The sequence below is a fragment of the Lactuca serriola genome, chromosome 6 (assembly GCF_051521515.1).
Source record: "Lactuca serriola cultivar US96UC23 chromosome 6, Lser_US96UC23_V15, whole genome shotgun sequence".
Lineage (NCBI taxonomy): Eukaryota > Viridiplantae > Streptophyta > Magnoliopsida > Asterales > Asteraceae > Lactuca > Lactuca serriola.
Window position 1 is genome coordinate 181,333,708 of NC_136413.1, and position 15,075 is coordinate 181,348,782.

At 36.9% G+C, this 15,075-nt stretch overlaps 1 protein-coding gene across 1 annotated transcript; it reads right to left on the bottom strand.

Annotated features, from left to right (window-relative positions):
• Positions 1–4,749: 4,749 nt before the first annotated feature.
• Positions 4,750–9,830, bottom strand: LOC145057498 (oligopeptide transporter 4-like). The gene is made up of 6 exons (XM_079005362.1): positions 9,260–9,830; positions 8,754–8,851; positions 6,974–7,570; positions 6,421–6,673; positions 5,648–5,830; positions 4,750–5,473 (listed from the first exon to the last, which is right to left on the bottom strand). Exons 1-6 carry the CDS (start codon positions 9,791–9,793, stop codon positions 4,859–4,861), a joined length of 2,280 nt encoding a protein of 759 aa, XP_078861488.1. The 5' UTR covers positions 9,794–9,830; the 3' UTR covers positions 4,750–4,858.
• Between the last annotated feature and the right edge of the window lie 5,245 nt (positions 9,831–15,075).

Below are 15,075 nucleotides of genomic sequence, written 5' to 3' on the forward strand. Positions count from 1 at the left end.
GGCCTTATGGATTTTGGGCCTCTGTTTGGGCTATAAGGGGGAATTTTGGGCCTTAGTGGACCATCAAGAGTCAGATAATGTGGGCCAAGAAGATATTTGGGCTTAGGGTAAGACCCATAAGAGGGATTGGGCCCAATTTATCAAATTGGGCCATTAGTGGGCCACTAATGGGTTTGGGAAGCCCATCCAATGTTGGGCTTTTCATATTATGATTTTGAGCCTTGGATATGGACCAAGTTGGGCTAGGGTTAAAATGGTCATTTTACCCTAAGGAGGATTATTGTTTGAACTAAGTGATATTTTGGTATTGATAGCTTTGGGAGTCGAGAGATCAGCTGTTCGGGAATTTTGGTGAGGCAGTGATTCGGGTGTTCGATTCTTCAGTTCAGATCGGCAGTGCGAGGTGAGTTATCCTCACTATATCAACAATGTCTAAGGTACCAGGGTCGGCACTTTATCGGAGTTGTATCCGGGTATTTGCTTGATATATTTATTGATCTGCTAGATCTGCATCCTGGTAGTTAGGATGGTATTATGTTAGTAACCTGGTTTTGGTCGGTATCCTAGTATATAGGATGATGTTATGTTAGTGACCGGTTAGGTCGGAATCCTGGTTATAGGATGGTTGTTGTGTTAGTGATATGTTAGATCGGTATGATTATCTGTTATATACATGCTAGCGTATGATATTTATGTGCACATGATTGTTTGAATGGTATGGGGGTTGAGTTGAGGCGGGTCCTGCTTCGTGATGTAGGCCAACATACCCAGGGCGGAACGTATAAACTGCAGGCCTAGGAGGGTACCTAGTCAGGCCGAAGGCCCGGCGAGCGGTCTGGATAGGCTGAAGGCCCCGAGAGGAGGGTCCAGACATGCCGAGGCTCGAAGAGTGGGCCAGATAGACTGAAGGCCCGGTGCGGGCGGTCCAGTCATATTATAGACTCAGAGAGTGGATCAAGTGGACTGAAGGCTTGGTGCGGGCAGACCAGTCACATTGTAGACTTGAGATGCATGGTTGTTTTGTTGCTTATTGGTGGTTATCGAGGCCAAAAATAGTAATAACCCTAAATATTACACACTAAAATAGTGTATAGTGGTAAATGGGTCGAATCCACGGAGATTGGTTCAATTTATAACTCTATGAAAAATCTCTTTGTAAAAATACTTGTAAAATAACAATAAAAATAAAATGGGGGGTTTTGGTGTTTTGAAATACTTGAAACAAACTAGAATTAACTATGATTTAAATAGACACTTTCAACAAAAATAAGGGTTTGATGTAAAATCAATAAGGGAGAGAGGGTTGACTTAAAGTTTTCTCACTTTGACTTTTGATGAACGTATCATTAGAATCCAAATGTGCAATACTTTGATTTAAATCCTTAATTTGTCTATAGTAATCCAAGGAGCTTGAGATTACCTAGACTTTTCTTAATTGTTGAAATGGCTAGAGAAGCTCATAACAATTTCCTTAGTCAAAGTCACTAATTCCAAATAGCATGTAATTAGTGAAAGTCAACTAGCATTAAGAACCAAAAAGTCACCAAATCCAAGAGGGGTCAAATGCTTTCACCACCATGTAGGAGGAAATGTTTTTATGATTGTGTGAAGCAAAAACAACACAAAAATCATTTGTTGCTTGCTAATTTGAGGATCATTTACTTAATCAAGAAATTAGCCAACTAATCACCACAAATACATTTAAACTCATGAATAAAAACATACTAGTAGTGATAATATGATAAAACACAAAACATTACCATAAAGATTTAAGATCAAGTTCGTGGATTCTTCAACACCCAACAAAAGTTCAAAGGATTCAACAAAAAGTCAACCAAGATTAGTTTAGCCAAGCATGACTAAACTCAAAGAAACAAAGTTAGTTAAGATTGTACCAAACATTTGACAAGAATCAAGAGATGAAAATAAGATATTCTTCAAGTGTTCTTGGCCTCCAAAAGTGCTCCAAACTCCAGAGAGAAAGTATCAAAATCGGACCTCCAAGATAAGGCTGAAGAGGCACACCAACCTTCCCAATATAGAGCTCAAAGTAAAATCCCGAAATTGCCCTTGTCAGGAATCCACGCGGGCCGCGGGTAATCTTACGCGGGCCGCGGGCTTCGACGGGATTTTTGGGCTTCTTCAAGTCTTGGGCTCCCACAGCTAATCCATTGGCCCAGTTCGAATCCAATCAGCTCCTAGCCCATTTTTCTTCAATATTTCTTCAATTAAAGCCCAATTTGTCTTTCCACATCACTCAAAACTTCTGCAAACTCTTAAACATCGATCTTGCACACTCAAGAATTCTCTCGCGCCCTTTCAAATTTAAAGTTCAACACTTCTGCGCCATCAAGCAATCGACAAGCCTACTCCCTGGATCACCTCCAAAGCTATCAAGCATGACATCCCCACTGCTCTTCAAGTCCAATCGGCTTCCAAAAGATCCCGCACACTCCCGCTCCTCTAGTTTTGCTTAAAATCTGCAATAATGCTCAAGAAACTAGAAAGTACCCGAAATGGTCATAAAAATAACAAAAAGGAAAATATGCATGGAAATTAACTAAAATGCGAATGGAATGTGCTAAAAAAATTATAAAAAGAAGTAAATAAAATGAAGCTATCACTTATATGTTTATATGATATGGTTATATCAGTGTGAGTTTGGTATTTTGGGGGTAACTCACTAAGCCTTCTAGCTTACAGTTTCAATTTATTGTCAGTTCAGCGGATGACCGCGGGAAGGCGAAGGCGTGACCGTACACTTCCTCGATTGATGATTTTGATTTCTGGGAACTCTGATGTTTAAACTATTTTGAAAACAAACTGTAATAACTGAATGGTTTTAATTGATTTAAAAAGTTTAAAATTGGCTCGAATTTTATGGATGATTTAAAAAGTTTATGTGGTGCATTATTCTAAAATGTATTAGTGAATGATGATGGATTGTACTCGTCATCCCGTATGTAGATGAATATAACACGTGGGTATATAGTCATGTGATTGGTGCATGGTATTTATGTGATTTCCCCTATCCCTAACTATAACGTGCATGTATGGATATCTCCTTGAAATCATGCTTGTCTCTTGATCTTATAATGATAAGTTTAGGATTTTCATGACATAAGGATGGGTTAGATTGCAAAGACACACATATACATCATTTTATATATGTTTTTATGATGCTTTACTACAATGTTACTTAATGTGTATTTTTGTGGGGTTCTGCAATGCTTTTACTTATCATGATTATTCTAAGGTATTTTGCGTTGTTATTCATTTTGATGTATATACATAGTTTTATGTGTCTTACTATGATTTCAAGTCTAACAAAAGATATTGTTGTTTTATGTTTATGTTTCAAAGTAGTTGTTATTGGGTTGGATTAGTGGTGGCTTCATGGAACAAAGAGAAAGATATATTCAAAATTGCAAATTTGAATTAAATTTCATTTTTTTCAACCTAACACCTAAGGATTTTAATTCTTTTGAATTTCAAATCTATTGAATTCTAATTCTTTTGATAAATCACAATTCCTTCCAAAAAAAGGCTATGAACCAAACACTCGTTAACATCATGTTCTTGAGTTCAACTTAATGAGTGAAACGGATGGAAGTGGGAAAAAAATTACAAGAAATTGGTGTTCCTGAGGTTCATTTTCTTTCCTTACGTTCATTCCTATTTGGAAGGATTTGGAGAGAAATGAACAAAAATTTTAATTTTGCTTTCACTTTTTTACAATTCGTAATTCGTAAACACATAATACAAATTTCTTTTATGTTCATTTCTCTTCTCTCCTTACTTTCCCCCCCCCCCCCCCTTCCTTTTTTTTTTGTAAAAACTCGAAAATTAGGCGTAAATGACTTTGGAATAGCTAGGCAAATTTGTAAACTATTAACCTTTTTTTAATTTAGCATTTAGAATGTATAGTGAATGAAAAGTCATGCAATACATGAGGATAATATGATTATGATGATACATACAAAAAAAACATCACAATATTTCAACAAGTATGAAAGAACGGTAATCATGATATCGATGGGTTTTAACTCTAATAGTAACATGACTAACATCCATAATATCCTAAATCCTAAATCCTAATAGTAACATTTGTAACGTTATACTTTTAACTCTAATAGTAATATGAGTAACATCCATAATATCTATCCTAAATCCCAACAGTAACATCCTTAGGTCATAAAGTGTCATACCACACTTACCATATTATTACATTGTCATATCATCGTCACGTCATTTTTGCCTCCACTTCACAAAAACGGTAGGTGTCATATCATACCTTTACTCCATTTTTATTTTTATTTTTTTTATTTTTTTAATCGGTCACAAATGGTCAACAGTCACAAAATGGAACAAAGGAGATGCGGTAAGCTAGCCCCCTGCGGTGGTCATACCTCAGTGGAATTGGGAGGTGAGTGCAGTGTTCACCGCACACTACGGCCACCTCAGCAACCATAGTGTGCAGTTAAGGGTTTACCGATTAGTCTTAACATTGATCACATGTGGTAATTTCGATCATTGACATTGATCACATGTGGTAATTTCGATCATTAACATATAAATGGGTCGTTTGGATTATAATACATAAACTTTTAATGGGTCAAGTTGATGAAACAAAAAAGTTAATAGGAAAAATATAGACATGATTTTGGACGAACCAAACCCATTAACAAACTTAATGTGTTATTTGGCATGCCCATTTTGAAACCTCTAAATTTACTTCACATAAACATATGTTACAAATAAACATATTTGGTTTCTTGAATCTTGATCACCTAGATTAAAAAAACACAATTCTCATAGAGTTTTTTATGTGTGCAAACGATGATACAAGGAAAAATAATCAAAATATAGGACACCCATCAACTGTTATATTCCTTGCCGTTGGACAGGTGGCAAGATCACAATGTTCCGGGTTATTAGTGCCCCACCAATTTACACTTATGTTCTCTAACCCAGTCGTAAAGTACAATAAAACCGCCATGAATGCAACTCCGGCATCAAGGGCCGCCGAGAGGATATAATTGTACCTCTTCCACCACATTTTCCGGTACCTAAACACGAAAAAATTGAAAATCGTCCCCACTAATATCCACGAATTGTAGTTCACGGCAGCAGCTGGCGGCATATAGGCGGTGGCACCAAGGAGCACCGGGAGGTTAATGAGAGGAATCCAAGATACCTTCGGGAATGCTTTGTGACATAACCATACTATGATTGGGCCCACAAACCCACCTAGAAAGAACCAATTTAGGGCTCCGTAGTTCCCTAGAGACCCGAAGATTCTTTTTGGCCCAACTAAGCCCCAAATGACGGATGCATCGAAGAATACATGGTCATATGGACATGTCCATGGGCTATTGGACTTAGGGTCAGGGTGACACATGTCCTCTATATTGTTTAAAAGGTACCACGCAACGCTTAAATTTACGGTTCCAGCTATTATTGTTCCAAGAAACTGCAATAGCAAAGTAGACAATATTCAGATTAGTTGTGTTGTCATATACAATTTTCTAGAATGAATCTTTTATCTTTCTAGTATATATTACGAAACTAAAAAAATATTATATCTTATTATTCTGAAAAAAATAAAAAAATAAATAAGAAGACTTAGAAAAAAATTGATGATAACCTGAACCAGGAACATGGATCGTGGTGGGATCTTCATGTAATGTCCAAGCTTAAAATCACTTAAAAAGGAGATGGCTTGAGTCATGCTCATGTAACCATAGGTCTTGAAGCACACATTGGCTATGGGTTTTCCCGGGTAGATCAACCCCATGGCATACTCCGTTATAATGTTTAAACCTGGTGTCTGAAAATGTCAACACAAGCAAGTAGACTTTTAGGACTCACATATATGCAAATTTGAATTTAGGGCTAACGATAGTTTTGGCCCCTAAGTATAGCCAAGGTTTGCAATTTTGGTCCTTACTTGAGGTTATTGTTATGTGTTTTGTCCATGTTCCAATTAAAATAACTATTTTTTATACGTGAGTGTATAGTTGGTTTTTGCAATTTGATCCAAGAAATATAGTCATTTTACTTGGAACATCCAAACAGAGACAAAAAAACATTACAAAAACTTCAAACAACGACCAAAGTTGCAAAAGAAAACCTTTTGGAACAAAAATTGAAAAGGCCAGCTATACTTGAGGACAAAATGTAATTTACTAATGAATTTAATTAGTAAGGTTGCCTTTGTTACACAAGAGTTTACTATTTTTGGAGGACTATATTTGGTGACAATGAGAGGGTTCACATGATTTTTAGACAATAGATTGAGAGGGAGGCCATATCCCATCTTTTTTAATGGGGCAACAATCTAATATTTCTGTACTATTGGCATCACTGGTCTAGTCATTGTCTATTGAATGCCAAACACAGTGCAACATGTTATCGTACCTGGTTTGTTGTTGCAGTGATGATACTAATGGGGAGGGTGAAAGAGAAAGCGATGAAAGCAGCAAATATTAATCCCCAATACGGCATTTGTATTTGATCTTTCATGAAAATGGTGAGCGCAAGGCTAATCATGAGCGTTATCGTAAGAAGTACGTAAAACCACCATGACGGTATGTCTTTGTACTTCCTCATTAATCTTGTGTGCACATCAACTTTACCCTCCGTTGATGCTTTGTAACGTTGATATATCTCCCTATTAACAAAATTAAATCCTTCAACTCCAAAGTCCTTCCCACCAAACATGGTTTCATAAATAAACTATTGTGCTTTTTAGTGATAAGCGTTTGGAGATGACATTACATATGATATAGAAATGATAAAGAAAAAAAAAATAGTTGATTCGTACACAACATTTTTTTTTCATACACAACAATAACTTTTTTTTGGCATTTTGTGCAACCCCTCTAAAACATATATTGTTGTATAAGGCAAGAAATTGTTGTTTACGTATCAACTCCTGAAAAAAAAAAAAAAAAAGATGAAAGGAACTTACTTCCCGTAGAAAAGACCAACATGAGTAATCGTAGATGCAATTGTAGCAAATCCAAAACCATATGTTAAAGCGAAAAATGTGCTCAAATTAACCCTCCCTTGCTTTGCATACTCTCCATAATCTATCTCAAACTTGTTATCCACAATCTTTGTGATATCATACAGCTGCCCATCCCCCGTAAACAAATCATTCGAGTAAATCGGAAAGTTTTTGGCATTGTACACATTTAGTCCCCAATACGATATCGGCATCACCATGTACATTATCATGAAATAGCCCAAGAAAACATTGACTATAGCAAAGAAAGGAGAAATGAGAGGGCTAAATAAGAAAGAAGCCGTTGTTGCCCAATCAAGTGAAAAAGCTCCGATGCCCAAGCCTGAAAAGCCCGACCCGAGTTGATGGGCCGTTACCGATTTAGGAAAAGCCCAACATACCCATGAAATGCTTTGTAGGGTTTGAAATAAGTATCCGGGAAATAAGTAATAACAAAAACTGCATGCAAGAACGATCACAAAGAATTTTGGTCGTGACATGCGTTTTTTGTTGTCGCTGTTAGGGTCTTCGTCATCATCGTCTTCTTTAGCATGAAGTGCACTACAAAAATGATTAGACGAAATTAAAGATTATTATCAGACTTTATCAACTTATTTTCTTATATTTTTTGTTTTGTGGATATATGTGCATTATTCTGTGATAGTGAGTGGGTGAGCGAGAAGTGTGAACCTTCCACCCAAAGTCTCTAGCCTTGAAGGCGGCAAAGATTCCAAAGATTCATTTCATTGTTTCTCTTGTTTTTTTCTTGTTGACCCTTAAAGAATTATATTTTAATGTATTAACTTATTTATATTGTAAAAACACATTATTATAGACGTATTAACTTTTTAGCTGGAAAACATTCGTAGTTGTTTTAACTTTTAATATTATTAGCAATTTAAGTATATGATTATACTGAAAATCACGTTTAATTTTAAGATTACATATTTAAGAGGAAGTATTTGTGGCCAAGTATATGGTTCTTGTTAAATGCCGATAAGATTTAGATTCAGTTTAGCTTATCTCTAGTTTATCTTTATTCAAATTATTTGTATTTATCTTTCTAATTAGCCTCTGATGATTCTGGTTTATCGCCGACCCCCATGGTTTTTAGGGTTTTGGGTTTTTAAACATACCATGAAACAACTGGTATGAATTGCTCGTCCTTCTGCTTCTCATTCATTAAAGTGTTTATAGTTACAATCCTCATCAGAGGCTAACAGAAAGATAAATACAAATAATTTGAATAAAGATACACTAGAGATAAGCTAAACTGAATCTAAATCTTATCGGCACTTAACAGTTCCACTGTCGACTATTTATTTATATATTTTGTTTTTTTTAACAGCTAATTTTTTTATTATTGTTATAAAGTTAATTAGGGATAATATGGAATCTAATCTAATCTATCAACTCTGCATCCACATAATGACAAACTCTTGAAGGGGCATCTAAAAGATATTCATAAATAAAATAGTGTATAGTAGGATGATTTTATATATTAAGTTCACAACATTTTTTGTTCAATCACGTTTTTCTAAAAGTAAGGGTTACTAATCGTATCTCCATAATTATAATTAGAAAATCTCCTACTTGTATTTTATCAATTACAATATTTCAAATTCTTTTATCAAAACAATAAACAATTTATTGTAAGTTAAAAAATGCAAGTATCACATAAAGAATTACAATTACAAATCAGTTTAAGGAAAATATTGGAATCGGTCAAAGGAAGGAAACGTACCGGAACAAGGAGATCTGAACGAGGGTGCTGGGCCACCACATGTGCGACGGTTCAACTACGTATTTCCTTAAGAGCCCGGCCCACCCATACCCCAAAACCTGTCCACCACCGGCGCACGTTAGCAACGTTCCCTACACTAATTTAATCGACTCTAGTCTAGTTGCTTTTGTTTCATTCACAAGTTACACTCCGGTCTTTTGGAATTGTTGAATTTTGATTATTTGTTTATACAAATAATAAATAAAAATAATAAGAGAATTAATATTTTTAGAGTAAATTATAGATTATTATTCACTAAAATGCTTGTTCTCTAACTCTTTAAGGCGATAGTATACTACTAACAAGAATACAAGATAATAAAATCAAAGAAATTCATATTGGATAGAGAATTTGAAATAAAACCAAAAAGAATGACGTAGTTATAGTAATTTTGATTATTTAAAGAAAAAAAATCTTAATTATGAATTCAAAATAATAGAATTTAAATTTAAAAGAATGATAATAACCTGGGTAGTGATGATGAGGAGCCAAGCTGCAACGAAAGTGATATTCCGGAAATAAAACACCTTTATGATATTCACGATTCCGACGGCGTACGCCGATCCATTGCCAAAAGCGCTGCCGGCATTAGCAAATATCGTAATCAATACATGCTCTTTCATGTTAAATGGTCCCGGATTCAGTGAAAACTTCCGGGATTTACATCCCGGTAGTTTCAGGCTGAACTTGGTAGTGGGGAGGACTGCCGCCATAAACCGCCCTATAGGAAGCGTGGCTACCTGAACGGTGATCTGAGTTATTACCAACGGCGATGTCCGGTACGAAAAGAACTGGTTTAGAAACGAGAGGAGAACGCATGAAATTAGACCCAACACCCACATTCGGAAGGTCCATAGATATTGAGTCGGGTCGTCGGTGGTCGGAACGGTTAACCGGACCTCTTCGATCGGAGATTCTTCGTCGTCCTTCCCTTCGTTTTCTTCCTCGAATGGTTTCTTGACGGCCGTCGGCGGCGAGGACTCCACTGCGACACTTCCCATTTCTATGTGGTGTTTCCTCTTTGGAGGGATGTTTCAATGTTGTATTTATAGAGTAGGGTGCAATATTGACATTTTTTTATAATACTTCAATGTTATTATTTTTCTAGGTATATACAATTTACATTCTTCCCTTTTATGTAGATACGCAATATTGACATTTTTTAGGTTATTTATTTATGTAATGATATTTTGTGTTTTTATTGAGAGAAAATGTTTATTACAGCCAAAAAAAAAAGAAAAAAAAGTTTTTCAACAACATAATCAAAATTCAGAAAATGACCAAAATACCTATCTTTGTAGGTGGTCTTAAGATTTTTGCTGGTAGTAACTTAAGAAATCTCAAATTTTCAAGGACATATTACAACTTTCATCTTTAATAACTTTTGCATACGAATTTCGTTTTAGTTTATTTTTTTTATTATGTTCTCTGTCACAAGTTTTATTAATAAACATGTTTTATGTTGGTCAACGATGATTGAAACCTTGTTATTCGGTATTCCATGACAAAAAGTTCATTGTAGGTTACCATATTATGTGATGATCATATAAAATATTACCAGGTATTTTAATTAAATTAAATAAGGGAAAAGAACTCTGGAAGGTAACTAACTGTTGTGTTTGTTCTCATTTGGTCCATTTCCTTTTTTGTACTCAATATACCATCAAACTTGTTGTTTGTGCTCACCATAACCCTTTTGACCGGCTATCACATGTGATAGTCGGTCAAAGGATTATGGTGAACACAAACAACAAGTTCGATGGTATATTAAGTACAAAAAAGGAAAAGGACCAAATGAGAACAAATGTAACAGTTAGTTACCCTCCAGAGTCATTGTCCCCAAAAAATTAAATGAAATTAAAGTTGCAAAAGTATCAAAGACTGCAACCTTCTTTGGCCATGATGTACATGAAGAGAGTTTCAGAGAGGTAGCTTCGTGAAAACATGGTCTATGTTATGCTTATTGTGGTTAGTTTTCAACTCCTCTCTGTAAAAGGATATGACTGCGTATGAGAGGTATATTTATCAGCATAAATGTTTACCTCGTGGTATATTATGATGATGTGTCTGCAAAAGCTGTATGATCTTGTACATATTGATGTTGTATCTTATCTCACGAATTCGATCTTAAAGCAAAGTAAACTAAAAAATCAGAGCACTTGTGATTCCACTCGTTTGTAGACTTGTCCAGAATCCATGATACGATAAATCATTTGATTAGAAATGTAAATGTAGTCATGAAATGTACCTGCTTAGTCAAGATTCACGTAATAAATATTCAAGTGCTTTACAAAGTTGTACATGTATGAATAATGTTCTTTCGTGGGTTATGTTTTGAAGAGAAACAAGAATGAATCTCATAAAGTCCTTAATATGAGCAGGAGATGACGTGAGATTTTCTATAAATTAGTAAAGGGAAATGACTCTGGAGGGTAACTAACTGTTGCGTTTGTTCTCATTTGGTCTCTTTCCTTTTTTTGTACTTAATATATCATCGAACTTGTTGTTTGTGTTCACCATAACCCTTTTGACCGGCTACTTGTGATAGCCGGTCAAAAGGGTTATGGTGAACACAAACAACAAGTTCGATGGTATATTGAGTACAAAAAAAGGAAAGGGACCAAATGAGAACAAACGCAACAGTTAGTTACTCTCCAAAGTCAGTTTCTCCATTAAATAAACATGTATAATAACGTTCCTCTCAAAAAATTAAAATTTTCTTTTTCGTTATTTCACCTTGAATTGTAATTTTGTAATTAGTTTTTACAAAATTATTTATTTATTCATGATATATAAAGCAACATACTATTTTTTTAGTTTGTCTTTATTGAAATAATAGTAATAATTTAATACAACAAACTTTATCTATATGTCAACAATATATATTAATTAGGGAAATTGACAGGGTAATTGCTTTTTGTTATAGGCATGAAAAGTAACATCCCGATTTCCAGGCATGAAATTTTAGAGATTTTATGCATTTCATAAAACCTACTCGACGATTTTGAGGCCCTAACTCGTCGTGTAGAAACCAAGAAGGCCGCGTATTTCAGAGGACCTATTCGACGAGTTGGAAGGCTCCAACTCGATGAGTTGAAGGCTGAACATGAAACCCTAATTTTTAGGGTTTGCACCCTATTTAAAGGTCTTAGGCCTTATTGTTAGCCTCCTTTATCACCTCCCATGTCCAGTGAAACCCTAAATCGTGCCTCATCTTCCATTTTGAGTATATGAGAGCTTAAAGAGTGTTCTTTGGTGCTTTTCTTGAAGGAGTTTGAAGTTTTTGGTGCATAGTTGAAGGGAGAATGTAACATCCGGAGTCCCAGGTATATTATTTTATTCTTTTATTTTTGGAGGTTGTGAGGGGACTCGGCGAGTTGGTGCTTAGACTCGTCGAGTAGGGTCGCGGATTCTTATCCGGGTTCATTGCTAGACTCGGCGAGTTCATGAGGTGGACTCGACGAGTCCACGCTGTTTAATGAAACCCTAATTTCCTGGGTTTGGGACCTATTTAAAGGCCCTTAGGGCCATCATTTGCGGCTACCAAACCCCAGAGAGAAACCCTAAAGGAGCTAGAGTGTTTGTGAGAGGATAGGAGCCATTTCTTGATCTTTGTGGTTGATTCTTGCAAGAAGGAGGTGTTTCCAACTTAGAGGAGACCAAGGAGGTTGTGCATCTGTGGATTTCGAGCAAGAGACTTCATCTTTGAGGTATTATATCGCCCATTTATCTGTTTTGTGGAAGGAATCCATAGATGTAGAGTTTTATGACCTTTATTGGAAGAAGACTGTGAGGATATGGCCCTATTCACTTTGATACTTCATATTTGGACCCATAGTGGTCTATAGAGCTTATCTCAGCTTGCTTTATGTTGAGATATGGAGGTGTTGAGCTAAGGATGTTACTTTTGGGGCTAAATCATCAAGTGAAGCCTCCTAGACGTCCCATGAGTGTCAAGATTCGAACTTTATGTGTTTATCAGGCTTGGGAAGGTCAGATCTATGGATTCAAGGAACAGATCTGACCTCAGGAGGCCATTTGAGTTTGTGCATGGCATGAACTAGCCGAGTGCAAGGGCAGACTCGGCAAGTAGGGTTAGGGTTTCCCGTGAATCACTCAGTGAGTGGACTTGCCGAGTTGATGGAATAACTCAGTGAGTCAGGGGGGGATTAGAGGACTGGAGTTCAAAGCGGAACTCACTGAGTTGATCTTGAGACTCAGCGAGTTGAGTCGGGGTGGCCCCACGATTCATGCCAGGTGTGACTCATCGAGCAAGGGGAGGAACTTGACGTGCCAAGCGAGATTAAAGAGTTAGTGGACCCGTGTAGACTCGCCGAGTCGCCCAAGTGCACTCGACGAGTCGGGTCAAAGTTTGACTATTGACTTTTGTTGACTTCTAGGATTTGGTCAACAATGTGGCCTTTGAGTCAAAGGGGGGTAAAATGGTCTTTTGCCCTTCTGAGGGTGCCAAGAGAGGGTTGAGTCTAGTCCCGAGGGGTATATTTATGAGAGTATTTGCTTTATGTGATTAGGCGGAGGCTAGATCGTATTTCTACCGAGTCAGAGATTTACTAAGGCAATTGAGGTGAGTTTTCTCACTATACTGTACTTGGAAGGGTATCTATGTGTGACCGGAAGGTCTGGTATGCTATGAGATATATGCATTGTATGCTATGAGTTACCTGTTTCATATGCGCTATGTATGTGATATGTATGCTATGCTTGATATGGGCCGGAAGGCATTATGATGTGGACCGGAAGGTCAGGGAGTTATGGACCAGAAGGTCGACACGGGTAGGACCGGAAGGTTTACCGGGTTGGGACGGAAGTCCCCTGAGACACATGGACCGGAAGGTCGTGTAGGTATGGCCTGGAAAGGCATATGTATGTAAGTAGTATATTGGGGAACTCACTAAGCTTCTTGCTTACAGTGTTTATGTGTAATGTGTTTCAGGTACTAGTGAGGACCGTGGGAAGACGCCGACATGACTCGTACACACATAGGCGGATTTGGATATGATTGATCTTGGGATTGATATGTTTTGTATTATGACCAAGTTACATTGGATTTTATGGTTTGTCTTGAATGAAATTATGTTTTAAAGAAATGAAAAATTGTTTTGAAAATTTACGTTGTTACAGAGAAGCTTTAGATTCGGGATTTTCAGTGTTGTTGCAGCCATTTGGAGGTATAAAGTTGATATCTTGATCATCCCTTTGCTAGATCTCTTCTTTTGAAAGTTTATGGCCACTATTAGCTTATTTTAGGACCATTCTTGGATTTGAGCATGTTATGAAGCTATGGTTTCAGATCTGGACATCTTGTGGCCTCCATGGACTTAAAGTTGCCAACTTTATCAAATATTGGCCCTCCTTCATGCCCTAAGTCCCTTAATAATATTTGTTTGAGTAGTTTAGCCCTTTGATGCCTTGCATGGATGTAAAGTTAGCCACTTTACGTGGTATCTTAACCCTAGGGGACCAGATCTGTAGTTTGGAGCTTTAGAGTCGACTAGAAGTAGCTGAATATGTTAAGACTGGGAAAACCCAACGAGTTGTTCAGATAACTCGACGAGTTGGATCGGGTTTTCCCGCCTTCTGGATACTGAGTGAACTCGACGAGTTAATGAAATAACTCGGCAAGTTGGCTAGGGTTTTTCTCGGTTTCCTAATGGAAGCTTGAGTTCGTTCCTCCATGGTACATGGACCGAGAAACGAGGAGCAAAGTGGGAGACTAGGTACAAGGTTATACTACGCATGGCTCATGCTCTCACGTATTTACATCAGGACTGTGTGCTCATTGTTTTACATGTAGACGTGAAAGCCATGAATGTGTTATTGGGTCCGAACCTATAACCCTACTTTGGTGAAACCATAAATCTCAGTTAGCTCCCACCCTCTCACTCTACCAATTATTATAGGTGATAAAATGAGGCATGCTTAGTACAACCTCGTACCTAGTCTCCCACTATGTTCCTTGTTTCCTAATCCCAACATAATTGAGGAGTGAGCTAAAGCTTCTATTAGGATTATAATCATAAAACATAAGTTTAATTGTCAGCCTCGAAATCCACCCTAAGAAAGAAATGGTGTTCTTGTGTCAGACCGAACCAAGTGTCTCAATTTCAAAAACAGTGGTGTTATGTGAACAACTTCAACAAGTTAGACGAACAATTTCAACTACCGGTTTAAATTTCTAGAACAATGGTATTATGGTAACAACTTCAACAAGTTGGATAGTCGAATATGAATAAACAAAAGGAATTGATGTGAACAAAACCAA

Bases quoted from the DNA above. Each gene is read 5' to 3' on its own strand.
- LOC145057498 (XM_079005362.1), bottom strand. From the start codon at position 9,793: ATGGGAAGTGTCGCAGTGGAGTCCTCGCCGCCGACGGCCGTCAAGAAA. The intron at 8,852-9,259 runs GTTATTATCATT...GGTGGTGGACAG, and splicing joins TCCTCATCATCACTACCCAG to GTTTTGGGGTATGGGTGGGC. The intron at 6,674-6,973 runs GTAAGTTCCTTT...TTTTGTTAATAG, and splicing joins GTTGGTCTTTTCTACGGGAA to GGAGATATATCAACGTTACA.